Here is a 27592-nt window from a genome sequence, read left to right on the forward strand (position 1 = left end):
TTTAGGAGCACTTCTGTGTGTGTGTCTTTGTTTAATTTGTAATAAAGCCTTACAGATGTGAACAGTAAATCCTCTTTTGCAACCCAGAAGAATATGAGATTTTGGTACATGTAAAAAAGAATATAATTCAGTAGTTGACAGTGTTGGCATTTGTTAGCTCACACAGGTTGGCTCTGAAAATAAAGTTGATGTGAAAGCTAAAAAACAAAAGAAACATGTTAGGTTTATACAAAATTAAAAGCAGTTTAAATACTCTGAATTAAGAAGCCAAATGAGCTTAATTATAAAATTTTCCATTTATAATTATACTAACAGACAGTAAATGTTAACACAGTTTTTACAAAAATCTATCGTTTTAATTCAACCACTTCCAAACTTGACATGTGTTTCGTAGTCCAAGTACAGATATTAGTAGTCCACAGGATTTTTATTTTCTTCACTAGAATGAGGTGACTCAAAATAACCTTTTCAGATCACCTGGAAAGATAATCACTTCAGAGAAGTTTCTTTTCTATTTCCAAATGTAAGAAGTTATTTAGTTTGTATTTCCAGAAGCAAAATATCTCACCTCCAAACAGCTAGGGAGGAGGTGTTAAAATGTGAATTTATATAAAGGTGGGTAGTTTTGGTTGAAGTTAAAGTGTTGATGTTTCATCTAAAATACTCAAGGAGTTTGTCAGATACTCATGTCTATACTTCCAACAATTTGGGAGGTGGAAGGATTATAGTTGGAGGCCAATCTAGGCATAAAGTTAGGTTCCATCTAAATAAGAGGGATATGGTGGCATAAGCCTACCTCTTACTGTGCAGGGGGCAGTGGCAGTAAGTTGGAAGATCATGGTCTGAGGCTGGCTCTGGGCAGAAAGGGAGATCCTTTCTAAAAGTTATCTAAAGCAAAAATGAGGTAGAGATGCAGCTCAAGTGGTAGGTTACCTGTCTAGCAAGTGTGAGGCCATTGTAGTAATGAGAGAGATACTATGATGTATGATTGTTTTTTAAATGGAAAAATGAGTTCTAACACTCTTTATATTGCAGTCTTTGACTGCCTGTGCCCAGCTACATAGTCAGTTGCTTTTAGTGTTAATAATCCTTTAATAAAAGTAAAAAATATGCTGAAAACTGCTTCTTTATTCATACATGTTTTAACTTTATAAGTAATAAGGCTGTTTTTATCTCTGGTCATAATTTTCTGTTTTTTGTTTAGAAAATGTGTGGTCTGCATTTGTAATTATTTGGTTTTCTAAAAAAAAATTCTTATGTTACTTTATTGATGAATCATGTGTATGAACTGTTGTAAAACATTGATATGTGCTATATAGCTATTAGACCTAAACATTTAAAAAGGAAATTATTATTCCTAATAAACAGTTAAAAAAGTCTAAACAGAACACAAAGATGTAACTCATAAGTATTTCCTCCTAACAATTCATTTTATATGACTTTTTATTTCCCAGTTAGACTAATGACATATTTAAAATAACTTTCAAGAAAAATATTGGAAGGGATGGGAAGGGGAAACAAAGGGGGAGGCAACAATGCTTGCCCATGTAATTGTAACCCCTCCATACAATATTTTCACAATTAAAAAAAAATTATTTGGGCTGGGAATGTGGCTTAGTGGTAGAGTGCTTACTTACCTAGCATGCATGAAGCACTGGGTTTGATTCCTCATTACCACATAAACAGAAACATCTGGAAGTGGCACTATGGCTCAAGTGATAGAGTGCTAGCCTTGAGCAAAAGCAGCTCAGGGACAGTGCTCAGGCCCTGAGTTCAAGCCCCCAGGACTGGCAAAAAAAAAAAAAAGGAATTATTTGAAGCATTTATCAGTATGAAGTTATTATAATACTTTTAAGTGTTATATTTTCTCCCATCAGTGGTAATTCATCATTAAAGCTATTGCCATAGCTTATTTTATTTTATTTTTTTTGGCCAGCACCTTCTGTTAGATAAAGCAAGACAAAGGAGAAAATCCAAATATTGCTAACAATAAATACTCATAAGCCTTAAATCCTCCTTTTAAAGATTCTGATTAATTAGATTCAAATAGTGGCTTCATTGAATTTGATCCTTTTCATTTGTAACTTCTTATAAAATGAAGACATTTGATTTGATACAAAGATAATAGTGCAGGCTTGGGAATTAGGCTTTTTGAAGAGGGTCTCCTTTGATACTCTCTTGCAAAATTGATACTTCAAGTTGAAATTTTAGAAGCTATTGTAAATATCTGAGATATATTACATTAACATTTTAGTTTTAACATTAACATTTTGTTTTGGAAACTACTTGAAATTTATTAAAGTTTGGAAGCTTAATAAAATATTTGTTAGCTCTAGAATGTCAGCTAATATTACATTTATAGAGTAGAAATTGTTAGTTTTTTAATGTATTAGATCCTTATCACTGAAACTATAGTCCTTTATGCATTAGAATTTTATTTTAAATCTGTATATTAAGTTCATGTTAGAAGTAAATATATAATGTTTTCATTAACATTGGAAGTATGAAACCTGGTTTTTAATTTGGTGTTTCATCTAGAACTTGAATTAAGATACTGAAATTTGAAAATTTCTTATTTAGAACTTGTACATTTGTGAAATAGAGAAATTCCTTACAAAGCAGTAATATTTTGAGGGTTAAACAAAATAATACCTGTAACTTAGTACTTACTTAAAAAAGAAAGCCAAGACTTTTTGTCTGTTGTTCAGATATGGCAATGTAGTATCAAATTGCTTATCTGTGAGGAATCCAGTTTCATAAATAACTTCTCATAATAATAGTTTGGCTTAGTATTTCGACACTTGATTATTTTATCTTTTAAGCACTCAAATCTTAATCTGTTAAGATTTATTATGGTGTATATTATGGTTTTGTTTACATGTCTAGCATCTTTTCCTTGATTAAATATTGTATTACTGGGTTACTAAGACTCAGAAATCTGAAGCTATCTTAATCTCAGAGTGATAAGGATGGTTGTAAGCCATTTATGAAACGTTTCTTTAAGGTTACATTAGTGTGCTGATTTTCTGGCTTAAGTCCTTTTTATTACACAGAAAAATATTGAAATCACTAGATTTCATGCTCTGCTAATCACATGGCTCACCATGAAGTTGAAATCGGTTTTAACATTTTTACTTGACCATGTATTGTATATCTTATATCAAATAGAACAATGTAACTTAGCATTCTAGTTTATCAGGTGTTATAAAATTTATTATGGTATTTTGTGTGAAACTTTATTTAAAATTAGATATTACTTTTATAATCATTTAAGTATTTCAGTCAAACTTCATTAGTCAGACTATATAAGGTTGTCTTTGTCTCTAGTTTCTCTCCTTAATATGTCTTTCAAAATTCTAAAGAAAAATAATGAATGTGAAATTTTAATTTTTTTAATGAAATATTTTTACTAGAACTAAGAGGGATGTATTTGAAGTTAATTGAAAAGTAAACAGTCTCATCTATGATTTTTTTTTTTCTGGTCCTAGAGCTTAAACTCAGGGCCTGAGTGCTGTCCCTGAGCTTTATTGTTCAAGGTTAGCACTCTATCTTTTTGAGATACAGCTCCACTCCCCCCAGGTGATTGGAAATAAGAGTCTCACAGCCTTTCGTGCCCAAAAGGGTCCTTCAGTCTCAGCCTCCTGAATAACTAGGATTACATATGTGAGCCACCAGCACTGGCTCATTTGTTATATTTTAAAGTTTGTTAGCCAAATGTCATGCTGAGTGTCTATTAAAAAGAGTCAAAAAACTGGGAGGATAAAAAAGTGTTTTAGATTGTCCTAGTACTTAAACCTGATGGAATGCTGTTACTTTATGACACAGTTTTTAGGAACATCTAAGTTACTAAGTTCAGCTTATAATGACATGAAAGACTGCTGGATGGAAGGAATAATATATGAAGGGAGTAATTTTTTGAAATATATTAGTATAAAATGAATTTCTCTTGTTTAAATATGATATTAATATCCTCTTAATTAGTGCTGTTATTATCAGGTACTAATTGAGAGGCACCCAGTGTATTAATATTTTTCTTACATTCCACAGATGTGTTCAAAGCAACATTGTTTTGTTGACCCAAGCCTTCAGAAGAAAGTTTGTCATTCCTGACTTTATGTCTTTTACCTCACACATTGATGAATTATATGAAAGTGCTAAAAAGCAGTCTGGAGGAAAGGTAACTTTGGATATGTATATTTTCCTAAGCCAATTGCTTAATATAGAGAATAAAGTTGTATATATAAGTGTGTTTGTATATATATGTGTGTGTGTGTATGTGTGTGTATATATATATACACAAGTATATATGAGTATGTGCTAGTATTAGGGCTCGAATCCAGGGCCTTGTGCTCCTTCTTGGCTTTTTTTTGGCTCTAAGCTGGCACTTTACCACTTGAAGATCTACTTCTGGCTTTCTGCTGGTTAATTGGAGATATGTCTTTCTTATTTATTTGCCCAGTCTGGCTTTGAACTATAATCCTTAGATCTCAGCCTTTCCTGAGTAGCTAAGATTACAGGCTTTAGATATGGTGCCTGGCTAGTTTTGTTTATTTTTTGTTTTGTGATGTTGAGTAAACTCAGGGCCTTGTACTTGCTAGGCAAGTGCTCTTCAACACTGAGCAAAATTTCCAACACCAATTTTTTTTTAATTTAAGAATTTAAATCAAGTATCTGGATTTAAAACATGCTTTTAAAACATATTTCTGAGGGAATAAAAAACCTAAGTTGTAAGAATTTTTATTTTCTAGTGGTTGAGGTGACACTTCCTTGGTTTTTTTTAGTGGTACTGCCTTTGTATTTGCTTAAACAGTCCCTGTTTTGCATTTTTTTCAGGATAGGGTCTCACATTATGCCCACATTGATCTGGACTCTTGTTTTCTTACTTGTTTCCCTTAATTACTGGGTTGACAGGTGTGTGCCATTGTGCTCAGTTCATTGTGCTCCCCTGTAGTTTAAGATGATATACCTGTAACACTGTAATCAGCCATTGGTTGAGATGGAGATTTGTGTACTGTCTCTCTCTGGTTTGGCCTCATACCATGATTCCTCAATCTTTGTCTCCCAAGTAACTAGGATTATAGGTTTGACCCACTGCACCTGGCTTTTAATTTATTAATTCATGGCCTTGAACTTGCTAAAAATAGATGCTCTACCATTTGAGCTACTCTTTCAGCCTTTTTTTTAACATTGATTATTTTGAGGTAGGATCTCACTTATGCTGGGCAGCCTTTACTGCTGTCCTCCTATTTTATGCTTCCCCCTGTTATTGAGGATGACAGGCATGTAGCACCATGCCCAAGCCATTGGTTGTGATTGAGTCTTGCAAATTTTTTATTTTGTGCCTCAGATCCAGTAATCTAGGATTACAAGCTTGAGTCACTGCACCCATATTAAACTTTTAATTAAAATTATATTATTGGGAATTTCTACATTACTGATATCTTTGAACATTGAGTAAAATGTTTCTCATTTTAGAAAATAATTTTAGGACTAGGAAAGTGGACCCTGGGTTCACACTTCTCCCTTCATTCAGATTTTTCTTTTCCCCAAATAATAGTAGGGCCTATTTTATACCATCTCTGTTGAAAACTTTTAATTTCTTTTAGCTTTGGGTAGCTTTATAAATGACATCTTGATGATTTCAGTATAAATTATTACTATTTATTTTTATATTCCTAATTTTTTGGATAGTGAAACTCTACAAGCACCTGATTTTCTTTAAAAAGTCAAGTTCAAGTTCTTTTTTATTTTCCAGTTTTTTTCTTGTTTTTCTGAGACAAGGGCTCACTGTATAGCCTAGGCTGACCTTCTACTCACTATAAAGTCTAGGCTAGCCTCAAATTGGTAATCTTCCTACCTTACTGTGAAAATGAACCACTGAACATAGCTAGTTCTTTGTTTTTGAGCAAGTAATGAAGACTGAGAGAAGTCCTTTAATCTTACCCTGATATCCTCCACTACAGAGCTAGTTATTTTTGTAGAAGCTAAGGTGAGATAAAACTCTTTTAGTAAAAGAAAATATATTATTTGCCTATATTAAATGTTAATTTCTTTCCCATATTTTGATAGGTTGCAGACTACATTCCTCAGTTGGCCAAGTTCAGTCCTGATTTGTGGGGTGTGTCCGTTTGTACAGTAGATGGACAGAGGTATGTTTATTTCAAATCTATGACAACCAACTGTAATGTTTAAGCTTGTCCTAACAGTAAGAGAACCATCTCTTATAATGGAAATTAATCTTGACATGAGTTTCAAGAGGGTAAATATGTTTAGATTTTAGTGTAATTTTTCAATGTAGATTTCAACTGAAACAGTAATTTTAAGTTTTTTTTGAGGTACTTTATCTTTTCATTGTTATAGTAATATTATTTTAGTTTTATTCAAGGAACTGCTGTTTTGTATTTGCTTAAAAAACATCATGTTATACTGTAATGAACTAATAAAATTAGTCACCATTTCTTACTTATTTTGTCATTACTTTTGTTCCTCATGTTCCTCATAATGTATACATGGGAACTTTTGTTTGACTGTAGGTGGGCATAACTAGTATAATGAATCATTGAGTAAAGTGGGCTTTTATTTTATAGAGGTAATTTAATCCTAAATTTGTTAACACTAACGATTAAGTCATGTTACCTTATATAATTTTAAGTTTTACTTTTCAAGATAATATTTCAGTTAAAGCCTTTACCTCCATTAAAAAAATTTTAATCTCCTCATTGCCTTTATTCTAGTGCTTCATACTTTTTTAGTAATTACCCTCCGAAGCATTTATAATAAAAAGCAGGTGTTTTTAGCTTATTTATTTTGAAGATAAAGAATCTGTGGTCCAAGATCAACATGATGGTGGCAGAGGTGAAAAAAGCACCTGAGTCTCCAAGTTTCTAGTCTACTTTATCCTTCCATTATAGACTCTTGTCCTCAATTGGGCCCATAAAATGTTTGAAAAACTATGAGTTTTAATTAAAAGTTGAATGTTATAAAAGGACACAAGATGACATGGCAGCAAAATCCACTAGAGGGATACTATTATTGAGGAAATTGTTATGTCATAACAATTTTGAATTTTCTTTTTCCTTTTTTTTTTTTTTTTTTGCTAGTTGTGGGGCTGAAACTCAGGTACTAGGCGCTGCCCCTGAGCCTCTTTGTGCTCTAGCGCTTAAGCCACAACGCCACTTCTGGCTTTTTCTGAGTAGTTGAATTGGAGATAAGAGTCTCACAGCCTTTTTTTTCCCCTGGGCTGACTTATAACCGCAGTCCTCAGATCTCAGCCTCCTGCATAGCTAGGATTTTAGGTGTGATCCACTGGTGCCAGTGGTTTTTTTCTTCTTATTTTCTGTTTTCTAGTTTTTAAATGTAGAGAATTATTTTTTGGGGGAGGGTTCTCTTTTTTGGGTGATGGTGCTGGCAGGCATTTTAACATTAGAGCCATACCCAAGCCTGAAAATTCTTAAAATCGACTTCGAAGCTAGAACGTGTATTTTTAGATCCAAATAATGATAAAATAGAACTTTTAATCATTTTTTAGAATTATTGCAAAGTTGAGGTCACAGTACAAGTTAGAAATTATGCGTAAATTTGATAGGAAAAATATTGCATGCTTTTTTTTTTAATATACATGGAAGCAAAGTGGCCAGATGTTTCTGTTTGTTCTCTGAAGTCTGCTCACCTGTCCCTGGGGTAATTATTAATAGGGCCTAGTTTCACTGAATGAATTTCACTGTGAATGAATGAGTGTGCGTGATGTGTTGGGTTGTTTAGAACACCTGGTCTATACCAGAAATTAAAGTGAAGATCTCTGCCCTTGTAGGGTTTGGTTTTTATTGAGCTGGAAATTTTTCATTCCAGGTCTGTTTTCTATTTCATGTACCTCTTGGTTTGGTGACATAGAACACTTTCTGTATTAGTTTTACTTACATATTAATGACTATCTATTGTACCTTAGTGGCATGGCAGCTCTATAGCGTTTATAAAATTGATGACTCACACCTGTAATCCTAGCTACTCAAGATCCTAAGATCTTGGGAATGTGGTGCAAAGTCAGCCTGGTCAGGAAAATCCATGAAACTTTTGTCTCCAATTAAACAGCAAAACGCCAGAAGTGGAGTTGTAGCTCAAGTAATACAGCACCATCTTTGGGAGGAAAAAAAAAGCACAGGACTCCATCTTTGGGGAAAAAAAAAGCTCAAGGATGGTGCCCATGTCCTGAGTTCAAAACCCAGTATCTACCAAAATAATAATAATAATAAAAAACACAAAACTGGATACTGCTTCTGGGGCTGCATCTGAGGGTAGACATGTTCCACAAGATGTGCTCACAGACAAGAAATTGTACTCAAGCTAAGCTAAGCTTTGTCTAAGTCTTAATTATAATTCACTCATGGCTTAAGACTAACTTTAAAAAAAAAAAAGTACAGCCAGGCACCAGTGGCTCACACCTGTAATCTTAGCTACTCAGGAGGCTGAGATCTAAGGATCAGTTCAGAGCCAGCCTGGACAGAAAAGTCTCCTTGAGACTCTTCTCTCCAATTAATCCCTCAAAAAAATGGAAGTGAAGCTCTGGCTCAAAGTGGTAGAGTGCTAGCCTTAAGCAAAAGAGCTCTGGTACAGAGCCAAGGCCCTCAGTTCAACCTCCTCCCCCGCAATAAGTACATAGTCTCTGAAAGGTCTAGTTCATTTTATGTGGTTGAGTATAGGTCGGGAAAAGGGGACAGTACCCTTTTTACCTAAAAGGTAATTTTTTATATTACTTGTTTATCTAGTTTTAGAACTATTACTTTTATTATCTGGTTATTTTAAGCTTTTGTCTTTTTTCTGTATTCATATTAAACATGCTTTTATTTATTTCATTTCTTGAAGTAACATTTGTGGTTCAGTTGTGGGAAAATCTTAGATTAGCGTTAAAATTTAAAAACAGTCCATTTATGGTTTTAATGGCTTTTTTTTCCCTTCAGGTGGATGCTAATTTTTTTTAATCTGCTTTTAAATAGGCATTCTATTGGAGATACCAAAGTTCCATTTTGTCTTCAATCCTGTGTAAAACCTTTGAAATATGCCATTGCTGTTAATGATCTTGGAACTGAGTATGTACACAGATATGTTGGGAAAGAGCCGAGTGGATTAAGATTCAACAAATTGTTTTTAAATGAAGATGGTAAGAAATACTTTATTTTTCTATATAAATTTAAATAATTACAAAAGTATTTTGAAGATTAAAAGAGTTGCTACTTTGTAAAATTTGTCATGGTATTTTTGTGAAATCCATAGAGATAATTTTACCACCTTTATTCTCAGGTATCTCATGCCATGAAAATAGAGAAGGGAGAAGATGAGAGCAAGAAATAAGAATTTTCACTTTGTCATTACCTATGAAGGAGAAATATTTTCAGTAAAATCTCAAAATGTCTGGCATTTGCTAAAAAATTCAGTAAATAACGCTGAAAATGCTGTGTATGATTACAGCCATATTAGTAATTTTTGCATCATTTAGATGTATCATTTAGATTCAGTTTAGCAAAAAACTGATTTAAAAGATCTATTATACTTTGATTTAAAAATAAATGTCTTCTACATCCAAAGTCAACTTCTTAACATGAAAACATGGCTTGAATTCAGGGCCTGGGCACTGCCCAGGGTGTTCTGGGCACTGCCCAAGGTATCCTGGGCACTTTTGCCTAAGGCTAGCACTCTACCACTTGAGCCACACACAGTGTCACTTCCAGCTTTTTCTGTTTATTGGTACTGAGGAATCTAACCCAGAGCTTCATGCATGCTAGGCGAGCACTCTACCACTAAGCCACATTCCCAGCCCAAAGACAAAATTTTTAAGAAGAGAAAAATCAGGTAACATATTTCTTCTGAAATATGTATTCTGAATTAAAGCATTTACTAATATTTGGAATAAGTTTCTAGTCTACTTTTTCAGGCTCTTACCTTCATTGGGCCTATAAAATGTTGAATTAAATGTTGGATATGAAAGTACACAAGTGAGATGATATGGCTTTATCGTGGAGCTAACTCCACTACGGAGTAGAACTTCTATTTTTTCATATTCATATCATACATGAGTGTTCACATAATGTCATGACAAAAGCTTTGTATTGGACTAGAGATACAAACAGTATTCACAAGACTATATTCCTACCTTTGTATATAATATGTATTTTTAAGCTTTCATATTAAAAAGTTAGGTACTAGTTAAAATATCCAGACAGTAGATAGATTTTATTTTTATATTTTTAGTGGTTTTGTTTTCTCCCATTAGATTTAATATCTGAGAACATACCCCGACAAATAGTTGGATAACTTACAAGTCAATTTATTACTTTAATTGGAATTCAAAAGAAAAGGAGTAAAAAAAGTAATTAGTAGTACTTTGATCTGATAAAGATGCTAAATATAAACTATTCACATGGGTTGTTTTCTGTTTTTAATATATCAATTATATACATGATTAATTCATTAAGATACAGAATTGAAGGAAGTAAGAGTGAAGATGGGTATACTATTTTCAAGAAATACAAATTGCAATTCTCCTATCTGCCTTTTGACTGTCTGGGATTACAGGAATGTACTACCATGCCTATTCTAATGGAACATCTTTTTTTAAAAAGAATACTTGTCCTTAAGTGTATAAACATTAGCCTCAATTATGAACCAGTCTTTTGTGAGGTTCATATGCTGAATAGTTTGAAAAGCTAATATAATATGAAAATATTATGGGTATTTTTTGGTTTGGGAAGAATAAGTTATCTAAACTGATTGGTTTTATGTATTCTAGTTAAAATTGCACATAAATTTCAAACATTGTTCAAGTTTATTTTGTTGGCACAACAAGCTGTAATATATGCTATCATTTCATAACTAGTATTTATTAAATTTGCATGTGTTCATTCTACTTTCTATAAATGTTCGTTGATTAAGAATTCTAAATTTAGCCCGTCAGGTCCTATTTACCTACAGAAGATAAGAAAATAGGTATAAGACTGTTCTGTACTGCAGTTAGAGTAGTGTTATCTTTTGTGAATTTCTAAATGTTCATGCTTAATTAGCACTTAAAAGAGAGAGTGAGCATGATTAATCTGAAAGTAGGGCTGCCATGCCATGAATATTTTAGTATTCTTTCAAAGATTTCACATGTATTTTATTTGAAACTTGCTGAATATTTTATCAGTTTGTACCCAAATATTTCTTTTTTTGTTTTTTGTTTTTGTTTTGCTGGTCATGGGACTTGAATTCAGGGCCTGGGAGCTGTCCCTGAGCTCATTTGCTCAAGGCTAGCACTCTACCACTTGAGTCACAGCACCACTTCCAGCTTTTTCTACTTATATGATGCTGAGGATCGAACCCAGGGTCTCATGCATGTGAGGCAAGCACTCTACCACTGAGCCACCTTCCCAGTCCTATGCCCAAATATTTCTTAAAATATTTATTTAGTACCCCATTTTGTGATGTGCACATATCTGCCTTCTAGGTCTGTAAGGTCTAAACCCAATACTGTTTATAAAAATAAAAGACAGAATAAAAAATAGCTGTGAAACAAGTACACAGATATCTACATAGTACAAGTAAGGAATAATTAGCACAATCAGATTTCTGTATTCAGATTTCATTTTATGTGTGGTTTTTCCTTCAGTATAGATTGTATTTGGAATTATTAAAATTTTTAAAATTTCCTCTTGACATGTAAAAATATTCTGGAACAGCAAGTAGTGTCATTTTATGTGGACTCAGAGGTGTTATAAACCTCTTAGCATAATTTTGAAGAAGTGAAAATTTTATTATAAAACTTGGCCATAACATGAGGGTTTTAACTTTTGAAGCTAGTATTTATCATGAGAAGTTAAGAATGCACAATTGCTGTAAATTTTGTTATAAAATAGGAGTTCTTACATTTGTGTACATTAACAACTTTCAAACCAAGCCAAATAACAGGTGTATTACCTCATGAAGAATGCAATAGATTAGTATTAAGTGTGAAGTATATAATAGATCATTATTAAGTTTAATCATCATTACCCTATAGGTCTTTTCAATTTATTCTTTTTTTGTCTAACTGAAATTTTGTATCCTTTCATCCTTAGCCCTTGTAACCACCATTATATTTTCTCCTTATATGAGTTCAGTATTTTTTTTAGATTCTATACAACAAGTAAAACCATCTAGTATTTATCCTTTTTTATTTCTCTCCAGTATTTTTTGGATGATACAGCCTTCAGGGTTATCCATGTAACTGTCAATGAACTTTTTTTTTTAACTTTTTAAGGCTTTATATTATTTATTGTTATATTTATACCACATTTTTTTTCTATTCACTAATCTATGGACACTTAGTGAACATAGGAATATAGATATCTCTTCAGTTTAATGATTTCATTTTCTTTGGGTGCAAATACAGAATAGTGAGATTGCAGAATCTAGAATTCACAATTTACAATTCATGTAGCTTCTGAGTCACATTGTTTATCTTCTGTTGAAGGAAATGTAGGCTGTACTTTACTCAGTTTTTTCTAATTTTTTAATAAAAAGATTAATAGCTCTAATGAGATCATTCACATACATACCACACAACTTATTTTATTAAAAATGTGTAAAATAATGGCTTCTACTATATTCATAAGCTATGTTATCAACACCACAATCAATGTTAGAATGCCATTCCCAAGGAAATTCTGTATCTATTTGCAGCTATTCTCCCATTCTTTTCCAGCCCTGTAAACTAGTATTCTACAATTTACTATTTCTATAGATTTTTCTGTTTGGGAGATTTTGTGTGAATGAAATCATATAATATTTGGTCTTTTATGATTGGCTGTTGTTTTAAAGGTGTAGCTTTATTCCTTTAAAAACTATTTTCAGCCAGGTGCGGGTGGCTCACACCTGTAAATCCTAGCTACTCAGGAGGTTGAGAGCTGAGGATCACAGTTCAAAGCCAGCCCAGGCAAGAAAGTCCATGAGATTCTTATCTCCAATTAACCACCAGAAAACCAGAAGTGGCACTGTGCTCAAGTGGAAGAGCACTCGCCTTGAGCTGAAGAGCTCAGGGACAGCATCCACGCCCAGAGTTGAAGCCCTATGATTGAAAATACAAAGCCAAAAAACCTATTTTCATTGTAGGTATAATACAAGTTTTTTTAATCCACCTGATATTTGACTTGATTTAATTTTCTGGCTTGTAACAGTAACACTGCTGTGAATATTTGTATACAAGTTTTTATACGAACATATGATTTGATTTTTCTTGGTTATTTACCTAAAGGTAGAATTACTGAGTAATACAGCAATTCTGTGTTTAACATTTTGAAGAGCTTTCAGACTGTTTCCAGTGTTATTAAACTACATACATCTCTTAAAATTCAAGGACAGTAATAATAATATGGCAATATTTTAATACATTCTAGTAATTTTGTCAAGTTAGATAAGAGTATATTTGTGAAGAGATAAATCACTGCCATTAACAGATAAATTAGGACATACACTTCCAAATACATAGTTTCACTACTTCTAAAAGGTTTGCATTTTTTGCTATTCAGTGAATGAAAATGTAATCAGTTAAGATTTGAAAATTCTATTGCAAGAATTAGAAGAAGTAGGATTGTGGATAGACTGAATTTAAAGTAATTAATTATATAAGAAATATATCATTTACTATCAGGAAATGTTAGTATAGAAAATACTCTTTAGCCTATCTTTTTATTTTATGTGTGTCATTGTACTTGTGTTTTGTTCTATGCTTTGTATATACAGAAGTACAAAACTAACATGTTTTAGCTGGGTGCTAGTGACTCACCTGTAATACTAGCTACTCAGGAGGCTGAGATCTGAGGACTGGTTGGAAGCATAGTCTATGAGACTCTTATCTCCAGTTAAGCTAGCAGTGGAGCTGTGGCTCAGCTGGTAGAGTGCTAGCTAGCTTTGAGCAAAAAACAGCTCAGGACAATACCCAGGCCCTGTGTTTAAGCTCCAGGACCAGCGTCCCTACCCCCACCCCCAAATCAACAAAACACAAACCCCCAAACACAAAGACACACACACACATGCACACGTTTTTTAAAAAGTAAAATTTGGAGCAAGTTTTCTGAAGTTGTTTTTAATATAGTAGTAGTATTTGATTATATCACTATTCAGACTCTTTCATGTTCCTGTTTGTTATTGTAGAGTTGATTTACAGAGGGGTTATAATTACATGAATTAGGTAATGAGGTACAATTCTTTTGAGCCTTGTTTCTCTTTCGCTCTCCAGATTTTTCCCTCCTGTCCCCACCCACAAGATATCCAGTTCATTTTTCACATAGTGTCTAGTGAATATCGCTTGTATTTGTTCATCCTTGTTTCACCTTTTATGTGCCCTTCCTGACTCTCTTAAATACAAACAAACAAACCAAGACAAAAGGAAAAGAAAACAAAAACAGCAACAATGGCAACTATAAAATGTCTCTTCCTTTTCTTGGAGTTCATTTCATAGAATATTATTTTATATGATCATCTGCACATAGCTATTTGGCCTTTGCCAATCACTCCTATTCTATCCTCTGGCATTCATCTCATACTGGCATCAGTATATGTATGTCTAGAATCATATAATTTTATCATGTCCCAGTATGTGTGTGTGTATTTATTAATTTATGTGTTTATTTTAATCACTCAGTGTATTTACTTGTAGATTTATAGGCAAATGCTAGTTACCACAAATGAGAGAAACCATTCAGCCTTTGTTTCTTTGGCTCTGGCTTATTTCGCTTAATATAATTTTTTTCAAGCCTTTCCATTTCCTTATGAATGGTACATTATTATTCTTTGTGATGGATGAGTAGAATTCCATTGTGTGTATGTGTGTGTGTGTGTGTGTGTGTGTGTGTAATATATATCACATTTTCTTGATTCATTCATCCACTGAGGAATATGTAGGGTGATTCTATATCTTGGCTCTTCACAGGAACACAAGAAGTATGAGACTGACTTTTAACACTGAATTCTAGAAGAAGCCACAGGTTTGATATATAGCTGACTTCAAAAAAAGTATAGTGGTGACTTTCATTTCAAAACACTTAATACTTAAGTGAAAAGAACCTGTGTAACCAAGAAGATGATTCCAAGTATTTGAAATAATATTGTTGCTCTGATATTTTACAGATAAACCACACAATCCTATGGTAAATGCTGGAGCAATAGTTGTGACTTCATTAATAAAGGTAAAATGTTGACATTTCCTTTTAATCTAGTAACCTTTTTTAATAACTAAGGCGTAAACCTGCATCTTAAAATGTGTATGTAGGACTATGGAAAGTTTTCTCTGTGATAAAAAAAGTTACCTTATAGGTTTAGAATTTTTATTTTACAAATAATGCTTGCATGTTGTAATTTTGAGGCCAAAATGAAAAACAGATGACTCATTGTAAATCTAACTTAGTTACCTTTTGACTTGAAGATCTGGTAGAGTTTAAGGTTATTGATAAGAGGGATAGATTTTTTTAAGTTTTAATATTTTTTTCTTTTCCTTTTGGCTCGTCTATAATGAATGGATATTAATTAAATTAAAAGGTTTACTATATTTTGTTATAAACATATACAAGAGCAAATTTCCAGTTAAGTTTAAGATAAAATACTTTTACTGACAATTAAATATCTTCAAGTCTTACACTTTCATAAGCTGGAATCATAATTTTCATTTTGAACTTGTTTCATTTGTTATAATAAAATCATGTCATTACTATAGGAAAAAAGGCTTATTCCAATTATTAAGTATATTTTTGTTATGTTTTGATGTTTACAGTGTATGTTGATTTCTTTTTTAATTTGGTTTGCCTTAATAATTGGAAACTCTATTATTGTTTTGAAATAAATGTTTCAAAATGGTTCTATTAACCACTGTTAATAAATGTAAAAATCTATCACATGATAGAACCATTTTTTTAGTTTTTTCAGTTTTAAATTTCTAATTACAAATTTTATATAACTCTACTGTGTCTGGAACATTTATATTCTTTCCTCAGTAAACTTGTGCCTATTTATTCCAAGCTAGAATAAAACATAACTATTAGCTTTCTAAATTTATTACTGCTAATGGTGTACCCTAGTTAAATAATGCTTGAGGATAAATTACAACTTTGGCCCAATTTATAGAGATTTATGTATTCATATACTAGAAATTCTACTATAAAACAGATATTGTGGCCAAATATTTGAAAGTGTAACTAATTTTAATAGGCTAAGGGAATTTTTTTCACTTTAATGATTCATGGCAGTTTTATATAGAAACAATTGTCATTCTCAAGTAAAACAACTATTGTAGAAAATTGCAGTACAATTTGTAGAAGGCACAGTTCTGCCCTCAGGTAGCTTATATTGAGTATGGAATATTTCTGAGTAAATGAGTCCTTATCATTAGATTCAATATATATTATGAGACAGTTTTATGCATAACTCAGATTTGAACAAGTAACAAATTAGAAAAACATTGATTATATGTCAGAATAATGTTCAAGTACCATGATTTCACATATCCTTTTAGAAGCTTGACTAACCCCATTAGTATCCATAGGTCCGAGATTAAGAACTTGTATATTGGAGAAATATTAACATGGCACACCCATAGTGTTTTCACAAAAAGGGATGTGTAAATGATTAATAGAAAAAGTCTTAACTGCATGCAGTTAAGAATCTTTTTGTTTAATGATTCATGGATTTAACCAACTATACTGGAATGCTGCATGTGGAAATTGCATGTCAGGTCATATCATACCATCATTTCATTAGTTTCACTTACCATGTTTAGTCATGCCATAAGCCACATTGAACCACATTAGTATTAACAATTAGAAACAGAGTTTAACAAGCATACAGACACTTAACGTGTGGTTCAGTGTCCATACATACAAAAATTTAACTGAGTCATCTTGTATTTGCAAATTTAATCAGTACTTTTGAATTTATAGAAAAAGTTATTTACTGACAAAGTTGGTAATGAGCCTTGGGGATATGGTTCATGTTTAAGGTCATTCTTATTGTTTATAGACTGTTTCATAAGTGCTATTTTTAATTGAAATTTATACAAATTGTAGGAGGAAGCTTGATACAACCCTCTGTAAATTGCCCTCAAATATAACACTTTTTGAGGGTCTTTTCAAGAAAGGAGTCAAAAGTTGTGTAAATATCTGCATTCAGTCTCTGCTAGTTGTATGATTATGTAATATTTATCAATTGGTAATGATGTGAAATTGAAGTAATAAAACTAGCTGAAATTGCCCAGTCCTCGGTTTATATAACTTAGGAAACAGATTGGATAAGTTATTCACAGCTAGAATTGGCTTTGCACTAAATCTTTCATTGATTTGAATTCAGTGTGCCCTATTTAACATAGTAGTTACCATTTCACTTGATGACATCTTTTGACTTTAGCATAGTTATATTGGCCAGAAAAAGCAGAAATACTACTTTCTTAATTTGTAACTTGTACAAAAGATACTGATTTATTGGCCTAAAAGTTGCATCTATTCTTTAGTGGTTATATTTCATCACTCTTTGGACATCAGTTCAGTGCCTGCTATCTGTAAAATAAAATGAGCTCCTTTCCAAGGAGATGCTGTTTGAGTGCCCAAATGATGTTTGAATGCCCAAATGATGTTTGAATGCATGGATATTTTACCATGGCTACTTGATGTGAATTTTGTTTTGCTCATCTTTTAATTGACCTTAAGGTTGTTTTATTTTTATTTTTGTTAAAAATCCAAGGCTTTTATTATGGTGCCATTAAACAAGTCTCCTCATGTTACTCCCTCCACCCCAAAAGAAAAGAAAGAAAATTAAGTGGAGTCTTTAGCAAGACTCTTTATTTCATAATTTTGTAGTATTGATATTTTTTCCTCGTAGGATTGGTGGTGATCCTCAGGAAATGGGGGAAGAGGCAGAGCAAATGTTCAAAAGGATTAGCAGATTGTGGAAAAAAGGAGGATTTGGACAGAAGGAACCTGTTGCATAAATTCTTAACTACTAAGCTTATAGAAAAACTCCAATATTTAAAATTTTAAACAAAGCTATATAGGTAAATACCTTTTTAAAAACAAATGTCATTTTATACTTAAAATGCACAGAATTTAAAAATACAAGGGTTACTATATACTTCCTCGCTTTTTTTGTGTGGGAGCTACTAACTTTAAAGGAATACCTTTATTTTGCTCTGTTTTATTTCTTAATTATGTTATTGCTTGATTTTAGAGAATAAAATAAACTTGAACGGAACACAGTTATGTTTAGATGAGTAACATTATACACACTTTCAGTGGTAAAAATTTTTATCAACTTTTAGTCAAGTCTGTTGACTTGAGGGTTAGGGTGGGAAAATGAAGGCAACATACTAAAAGTAATATCTACTCTGCATTTTTAGTTTTTAAATAGAGTAAGACATATAGTCTGTATTTGTGTCTAGCTTTCAGCTTTTATCATATGAAGAAATGTGATGGGGGGGAGGGAGCAATACTGGGCTTTGAACTCACCACGGCCTCATGCTTGCTAGGCTGGCATTCTACTACTTGAGCCATACTTCCAGCCTTGCTCTTAGCTAGTTATTATATAGATCCAGTCTCAGCTTTTTCTGCCCAAGCTGGCCTCAAACAGCTTCCTTATTACTTATGTGAGTCATTGGACCTCACTCAATTGTGATTGTTCTAAATATCAGAAGTGTTTTCAAATTTGAAAATTTGAGGCCTGATTTTTCTTTCTTTTTTTTTCTAAACAATTTGGTCACACTCCATGAAAGATCAAGACAAGTTTAATTAATGTGAATATGTAGCTAATTTGGTCATGTTACAGTAACCTATTAAATTTTTAAGGTGGTTTGTGACTGAGGAGTAACAGGTAGTGTTCTGCATTTGGTACATTAATAAGACAGAATTGGTTTATTTACTTCAGGTTATGTCAGTTAACACATTTGAGGGCTTTTTTGTAATGAAAGGTAGATTTTTGTCAACTGAATTTACTGTTCTGTTACTTTTAGGATTAATTTATGAAAATACTATGTATAGAACATCATTTTTAGCTATAATATCTGTTTTTAATTCTTTTAGAACTATTTATCTTTAAAGCATTTTCTATATCAAAATAAACAAAGAATATTTTATAAAATCATTTTCAGTTACCTCTTTTTGATTCCTAGAGGATCACAGAGGAAACTATGATCACTAATTTTTAATTGGCTTGTATCTTCATGGAGTGGAATCAAGTGAGTTATGAAATAATGATTATAAATGTGCTTACTTTAAATGAGCCATATTTTAAGCTAATTTTTTTTGCTAAACATCTTTGTTGACAATGTGAATTAGTTCATGAACATATTGGGAGAATGTAAAATAGTTACATTAATTCTTTTAATGATGTTAAAACTTTTATTAAATTTTCATTCATGGTTTTAAGTATATAAATTCTTATAACTTGATAGGCGTACTTGTTTAAAAATGTTTAATTTTCTAGTGTAAGAAAGTTCTTAAACCACAGCTTTGTTTTTAAAAATTGTTTGTGGGGCTGGGAAGGTGGCTCAGAAGTAGAGTGTTTGCCTCATATGTAATTGGCCCTGGGTTGGATTCCTCAGCACCATGTAAACAGAAAAAGCTGGAAGTGGCACTGTGGCTCTAGTGGTAGAGCGCCAGCCTTGAGCTGAAAAGCTGAGGAAAAATACCCAGGACCAGAGTTCAAGCCCCATGACTGACCAAAAAAAAATCTGTTGTGAAAAGATTAGAAATTTTAGTAGTCTATTTTTCCCAGTTTAGTTTCTCTTTAGAAGAATTCTTCCTCTATTTACTACTGATCAGTATAAACCTTTGAAAAATTAAAATGATGTAAGCATGTAATATGCTTATAGCCTTCTAACTGGAGTAAACCTATGCTTCACTGCATGCCTTCATAAACAGACATTGATAGCATAAGGAAATCGGTTTCTAGATTTTTTTTTTTCTCATGTGCTCTTCTTAAAATTAATCTGTCTTTGGTCTAGGGAGCTTCCAAATTTCCAAAAAGGCATTTTCTCATGTGTCCCAAATTTTATTACAGAGCATTACTTCAGGTTATAAAAATAACTTGGGCACCAACAAAAGACAGCTTTTTGAAATACTGGAATCTGGTTTTGAGGGTGTGAATCATAGTAATGACTGGTAAAAAGTACTGTTCTATTCCAGATCATTACCATTTCTTTGGTTTCAAAATACTGAAATAGGATTTAATTCAGTAAATTAGAATAAAAGTATTAGTGTAATTTTTTTGAAGATTACTATGTGATTTTTAGTATGTGAAGTAGAGATAAAGATCTGAGTGATAGAACTTAAAACTATTTCCAGCTCATATATGTGTAAAAATTAAAAATAGGAAGAGAATTAATCCTCATCTCAATTACCAATAGAAAATATCCACAGACAAATTAACTAAAAGTCAATTACTATTTCAGAAGAGAAAGAAAGTACTTTTTAAAAAAATTATCTATTTTTTATCCTTAGCCCCACTGCTTCATAATGATGGTGATTGATAACAATTTATATTTTGGATTTGGTTCTGGTTTGTTTGTTTATTTATTTTGTGCCAGTCCTGGGGTTTGAACTGTTCCCTAATTTGCATAAGATGTTTTGCTTAAAGCTAACACTCTACTACTTATACCACAGCTCCACTTCTGGCTTTTTTGGTGCATATTTGTAGACAAGAGTCTCATGCACCTTGGTCATATAATTGTAACCCCTCTGTACGGTATTTTCACAATAAAAAAAATACTAAAATACACACACAAAAAAAGTCTTGTGGACTTCTCCATCTGAGCTGGCTTGGAACTGCAATCACTAATTCAAATCCTCCAGAGTAGCTAGGATTATAGGTGTGAGCTCCCAGCACCTGGCTCCTTGTTTTTTGTTTTGTTTTGTTTTATTTTGTTTTTTTAGAAAATCACATTTACTGTTCATTTTGTGTATGACCATGTATGTTTCTAAGACCTTTGTCAAGAAGCTTTTTACTCTAATGTTTTATGATTGCTAGTTCCCATATATTTCTGGGGTACATGCAATCTTTTCAAGAGATACAGGGGCAAATATATCTTAAACGATTTAATTTAAATGCCGTATTTAGGGTATATAATAAGAGCAAGCATTAGTCAAATGCCTTTTGATTTAAATAGGGAAGAGACTCTTCAGTCCACAAAAATCATTAAGTATTTTTTTGTCCTGTTTACAATCTGCTTATATAATCTGCTTTAGGGTATTGCAGTAGTTTATCAAAAATATTATATGATAATAGACATTAAGTTGTTTCTTAAAAACAACTTAAAACTTACTGGCTTTAATTTATGAAGCCACAAAATGGACGAAGTATGTTTGAAATAAAGTTTGAAAGTTGAGTTTGAAATGGATTTTGTTTTTTTTTATAGGTAAACCAAGAACAATAACGAAAACACAGTAGTTTCACAGTGTATAGTTTAGATCAAAGGATGAAAGTTCAGTATAGTTTATTTTATATTGATTAATTATATAACCAGTAATTCCAGTACAAATTCTGATTTGACATCATTTTCCGAAAGGATTTTGTGTGTGTGTGTGTGTGCTTTTTCAAAGGTTAAAAAGGCTTGTATGGCTTAAATGTTGTTACATATTTTACAGCATTAGGATCTATGGAATATTTTGACCACTGCAACAGTTCAATGAAGTTGGTAATTTCTTCTTTTAATTATTTTTCATTGAACAGCTTTGGAGTTACATTTCTACATTTTGATTTCTGATATAAGAGAAAAAGAGTTTAAAATGGATTTTGTCCTAAGATGCTTTAGAGAAAATATATAGATCTCAATTAACTGTATTGTGTTATCTTAATTATATTTAATTTTTGTTAATGGCTAACTTTTATGAAATAGAATGATGTACTTCTAGTTACTAATTGTATATATTAATATCTCTTCTTAAATAAGCTGATTTCACATTGTCACCTATACCCTAACATCTTATAAGTAGAGAATGAAGCTGGATTTATTCATTTAAATAGTACTCTGAAACAGATATTTCTCCATAATAACAATATGAAGTGTAATGTTTTAGATTTTTTTAAGGGTAATGTTTTGAATAGTTGTCACATTATTTTAATTTTGTTTTAGAAGTTAGAGATGTATTGTTTCTATTGGGTGCATATCACCAATTAATACGTTTGATTTCAGATCTACAACTTACTGCTTTGTAAACTTCGCCGAGGTAAAATAAAACCATTTGGCTACTTGAACTGATCTACGTTACATAGGTTTTTGGGTTTTTTCCCCCCAATGACATTTGTAGTAGATAATGTCAGAAATAGAAATGATGAAACAATACATCTTCCATACTCTAAATTGATATAATGCTAAATCCACTTGTAGCTAATTTTTCTTTTTTCTTTTTTATACCAGTCTGTCTCTTAGCAGTTTGCTTAAGACTAGCACTCTACTACTTGAGCCACAGCTCCACTTCAGTTTTTTGGTGGTTAATTGGAGATAAAAGTCTCATGGACTTTCCTACCTGGGCTGGCTTTAACAGTGATCTTTAGATCTCAGGATCCTTAGATCCTTAGACCTCCTGAGTAACTGGGATTACAGGCATGACCCACTTGTGCCCAGTTATAGCTAATGATTTAGAAGCTATGAAATAATTTGGGGTTTTTTTGGTTCAACTATTATTATAACAAGTAAGAAATAGTAAGGCTAAAGTTTTCTCTGTACTTCTAAAATGAGTCTAAATGTATATTTGCATATATTAGAATCATAAAAGATTAGTAAGTTTATAACTCATTTTTTGCAATTCAATATTGGCTTAAAAGCTTTTTTAATGTTCTTAGTTAGAAATCATGATTTATTTGTACCTAATTTCTTTTTAAGGATGAAACTGATTGTATTTTTTTAACTATAAGCAAACTATGCTGTCATGAAAGATAAGGGGATTTCAGGGTAACGCATTCTGTAACTTAGGGTTGAGTAAAGATATGCTTAAAGCTTTGTTTTTATTTATTTTCCCCTCAACACATGGGTATTAACATATAAAGTTTAAATATTAAATTACTTTAGAAGTGTTTCTTAGATTTAAAAGTACTAATGCAATGTATTAATTACAGTGGTAGCTGTTTGGATATTTGTATTATAGCATAAAACTTAACTGGTAATTTTTGTGGTTAACATACTTATATCTCTTGCTATTTTTCAGCAAGGAGTTAATAACGCTGAAAAGTTTGACTATGTAAGTACATTATAGTATCTTGTTTCCATGCTACTTTAAATATGTAGTTCTTGGTTACTAACACTTTTCTGATTTTGGCTTATAGGTGATGCAGTTTTTGAATAAGATGGCTGGTAATGAATATGTTGGATTCAGTAATGCAACGTGAGTCTTAATTTGAGACAAGGGCTTTTATAGTTGGTTAGACCTTGTTTTATTTTTGTGCAGATTCTGGTGCTTGAACTCAGGATCTGGAGACTTATAAGCTTTTTGCTTAAAGGTTAACACTATACCACTGAGCTACAGCTCTACTTTGCAATTTTTGGTGGTGAATTAGAGAAAAGAGTCTTATGGATTTTCCTGCCCTGGGCTGGCTTTGAACTGTGATCCTCAAATCTCAACCACTGAGGATTACAAGCATGAGCCACTGGTGCCTGGGTTGGTCAGGCCTCTGTAACCAAAAAAATTTACATCGTGAAATTTTGTTTTCAGTACTATTTTGTTATTTCTCATGTGTATACTTGTTTTTATTTTTATACATACATAAATATGCACATATCTTCATTTGTTTGTTTCAATACTAGAGGTTGAACCTATGTTCTTTTGACAAACAGATCAGTTACTCTTCCAGAACATAGATGTAACAAGGAATTTGATTTGAAAACTTTTAGGCTTATGCTTTGTATGCAGTCATGAGCCATTACTTTTTGACACTCACTGTCCTTAATAATTTGGTTCTAGTGTCCTTTGCTAGTTAGATGTACCTCCTTTCTTTCCCATGTACCATATTCCAGGTAATCAGAATATTTGATATTCTTCAATGAAGCTCTGTATTCTCTGCTTTCATGGTGATTTCATGTACTTTTTATTCTTTCTGTGTTTTATGGGTGATGCATGGAATTTTTACTCCTGCTCAGACATTCCCTTAAATCCATTAATCTAGTAGGATCTATTTTATGTGACCCTCTTTTCATTGACATTTACATAGATTCTCCAAGCTGGAACTAAGTTTTTGGGGAACCAAAGCATTCCACAAGTGCCTGGTATATTTTAATGATGGAGTTTTGAAATTTTAAAAATTAGTCCTGAGTCCACAAAATATGAATACTAGAAAGGATTTGAGTTCATTTCAGTCTTTTTATAGCTAAGAAAATTAAAATGGAAAGAATTACCATTTAAATCACTTTCCCAAAGCCATATAACAAGCCTGTTGACAGAATTAAGACTAGAATTCAAGAGTCCTGTTAGTTCACTATTCTTTGTACTGTTCTTATATATACAAATAAAACTACAAGTCATATTCTTATAAAAAGAAAAAGTAAACAGCCATTTTTTTTCTTTTAGGTTTCAATCTGAAAGAGAAAGTGGAGATCGAAATTTTGCCATAGGATATTACTTAAAAGAAAAGAAGGTAATTCTTTCTATTTCACATTATTTTGTTTAATAAAATTAATGTGCTCAGAACTCAACAGTAGGTTTTTAAGTTTCTGTTAAATACTTTTATGTCACCATTAACAAATTGTAATGGTAGCATTAAATTGATTTGTGTCTGACAATATTCTCTAGTCCTATTAATGCAAATTCTGCTCAATTTCATCCATATTTTTAAAGTGAAATGCCTGATAAGTATTGGTTACCTTTGATTTTATTATTTTTTATTTTTTCTTGGAGCTTGAATTCAAAGCCTGGACACTGAGCTTTTGTGTTCAAGAGTAGAACTCTACCACTTGAACCACATCTCCAGTTTTGACTTCTTTGTGTATAGTTAATTGGAGATCAGAGTCTTACAGACTTTCCTGCCTGGGCTGGCTTTTAACCATGATCCTCAGATCTCAGCCTTCTGAGTAGCTAGGGTTACAGGCATGAGCCACTGGCACTTGGCTTGGTTTTGACTTTTACATGATTGATCCAATAACAATTTGTGAATTTTTATCAGTTTAGCATTGGCATTTAAATTGGTATCTAGAAATTTACATATGATACAAGCTTTATTTTTTATTTCATTTATGCTTAAATCATTGGCTATTTTCATAATTTTTGTCAACTAAAATGAAATGTTTTGTACATTTTAAACTTGATATATTTTTGTGTGTATATTTTTTTCTGTTACCTAATTTTTAAATTTTTTTCTTAATTTTTAGTGTTTTCCAGAAGGCACAGACATGGTTGGTATACTAGATTTCTATTTCCAGGTAATTTACTTTAATTTTATGAACTGTGTCTATAAATAGCTGTGTGATTTTTTTTTTTCCAAAATGCTGATCTGCAATTTATTATCAACAACACTATTGCTATCAGTGATCAGACACAATTTGAAAATTTATGAAGATTATATGGTTTTAATTTTCTAATTTATTATATAAGTTGCTTGTGTTTAAAGGTGCTTTAATTTTAACTTTTTGGTAATGATATAGTGGAGATTGATAGTGAAGAAGTATAATGAGCTTGCCTATTTACTCTGCAGTCCTGACTGAGAAAGTACATTTTCCATTGACTTTCAAATAATATTCTTATGAAGGCAGACTTTTGTCTCCTAAAAATTTGTCCTAGTATGGAATAGGGAAGTTGTTTTCTGAAAATATACTTAGAAAATAATTTCTATTCCAGAAATTGATTTCTTTTGATTATAAACTAAGCTCTGTTTTCTTTGTTTTTATATTTTGCTTTGGAGAAGCTATTCATTTATTAGAGCATTTATATTTAGCAATTTTATGTGTCAGTGTTCTCTATTGACTTAATCTTTTTCATTTTTGTTATTGCTCCGTCTTAGCTTAATTAATTCTAAGAGGATAATTATTTTAACTCATTTCTGCAGTGTTATATTGTATGAGTACAATAGTCCTCTAAGTTAGGGTAATGTTCAATATGCCTGGGGCATCAGGAAGCAGACTACACATATAGCCTGTGCCTTAGACCTTGGTTTAGTATTAGACTGCTCCTGTCTCCCTGTTATTTCAGATCAATTTATTAAGAAGAACACTATTGCTATCACTGATCAGATGTAATTTTAAGATTTATAAAGATTATATTGGTTTCATTTTTTAAATTTACTATATAGTTGCCTGTCTTTAAAGATGCTTTAATTTTAACTTTTGGTAATGGTATAGTGGAGATTGATAGTAAAATGTAGTAACCTCATCTTATTTACTATTTATTAATAACATGCAGTTTTGTCCAAGTACTGTCAACAAAGATAGTAATTTGCTGTTTTAGCAATATTTTTACAAAAATAGTCATTTTTCCTATAGATTCTGTCAGTCGTAATATCAGATGTGTGCTGCTTTATCTTAATAAATATGTTTTATGGTTTATTTTTCCCTGTTGTACTAAAATAATTACACTTACATAACCCACAGAAAGCATTAACATTAAAACAAATTTGAATATTACATAAGACAATATCAAACCCTTGTTTTAGGGCATAGCTTTTCCTAGCTTCTTTCTGCCTTTAAAAACAACTTTGGGTAAATGAGGATAAATGTTAAAGTCTAGAACTTTGCCAATTAAAATATTAAGAAGGTCCTCATGTTTTTAGTAATATCATCCCTTTGAGAGAAATATTTCAGCTGTATATAGTGTACCAGATGAATTCATGTCTTTATTTTAGCTATGCTCCATCGAAGTGACTTGTGAATCAGCTAGTGTGATGGCTGCAACATTGGCTAATGGTGGCTTCTGCCCAATTACTGGTGAAAGAGTACTGAGTCCTGAAGCAGTTCGAAATACATTGAGTTTGATGCATTCCTGCGGCATGTATGACTTTTCAGGGCAGTTTGCTTTCCATGTGAGTAATTGCTTATTAACCTAAATTTTCTCAAGCAGATTACTCTGCACTTGTTCATTAAAATCCAGGTTGAACTTTACTTTTAAAGCTGTGTATTATTTTTTCAGAGTGACTTGTTTTCAAGGTTAATTTGTTACAAATTAGTAAGCAATGAGGTTAAATTGTGCACCTAATGTTATTAAAAATTTGAAACTTCAGTTATAAAACCTCATCATTTTAGTTAAGATACTTCATAATATAAAGTTAGTGCATTACTTTTTCTTATAAATGTCTACAATTATGATTACTATATACCGAAAAATTCCTTACATTAAAGAACATAGATGTGATGCATAACATCTTTGGTTATAGCCATAGATGTTTTAAAGACATCAAAGTGTGTTAAAGTTTAAATTTAAAATTATGCTTTAAGCTCTGTTGCATATTTGCCACTTATAAAATGTGTAGTCTTATTTCATCCTGCTTCAATCATCCCATAATATTCTTTTGAAAAATATTTTTTCAAAATTTTCAAACATGAAAATAAATGGGTTTATGCATTGCTCATGTTCAATAATTATACATGACTAGCCTTGTTTAACTGTTCAGATGTCTACTTTCCCCATCTTGTCCT

General features: G+C 31.9%; 1 protein-coding gene across 1 annotated transcript in view; it reads left to right on the forward strand.

Moving 5' to 3' along the window:
• Positions 1-27592, forward strand: part of Gls (glutaminase) — a 77492-nt gene that overhangs the window by 13652 nt on the left and 36248 nt on the right. The window contains exons 5-13 of the mRNA XM_013027619.1: positions 4048-4177; positions 6070-6149; positions 8991-9154; positions 15133-15191; positions 23184-23216; positions 23302-23360; positions 24540-24606; positions 25337-25387; positions 26803-26979. Of these exons, the coding sequence (XP_012883073.1) occupies positions 4048-4177; positions 6070-6149; positions 8991-9154; positions 15133-15191; positions 23184-23216; positions 23302-23360; positions 24540-24606; positions 25337-25387; positions 26803-26979 (820 nt within the window). The remainder of the gene's footprint in view (positions 1-4047; positions 4178-6069; positions 6150-8990; positions 9155-15132; positions 15192-23183; positions 23217-23301; positions 23361-24539; positions 24607-25336; positions 25388-26802; positions 26980-27592) is intronic.

This window comes from Dipodomys ordii, unplaced genomic scaffold (assembly GCF_000151885.1).
Source record: "Dipodomys ordii isolate 6190 unplaced genomic scaffold, Dord_2.0 Scaffold5, whole genome shotgun sequence".
In the NCBI taxonomy this organism is placed as follows: Eukaryota; Metazoa; Chordata; class Mammalia; order Rodentia; family Heteromyidae; genus Dipodomys; species Dipodomys ordii.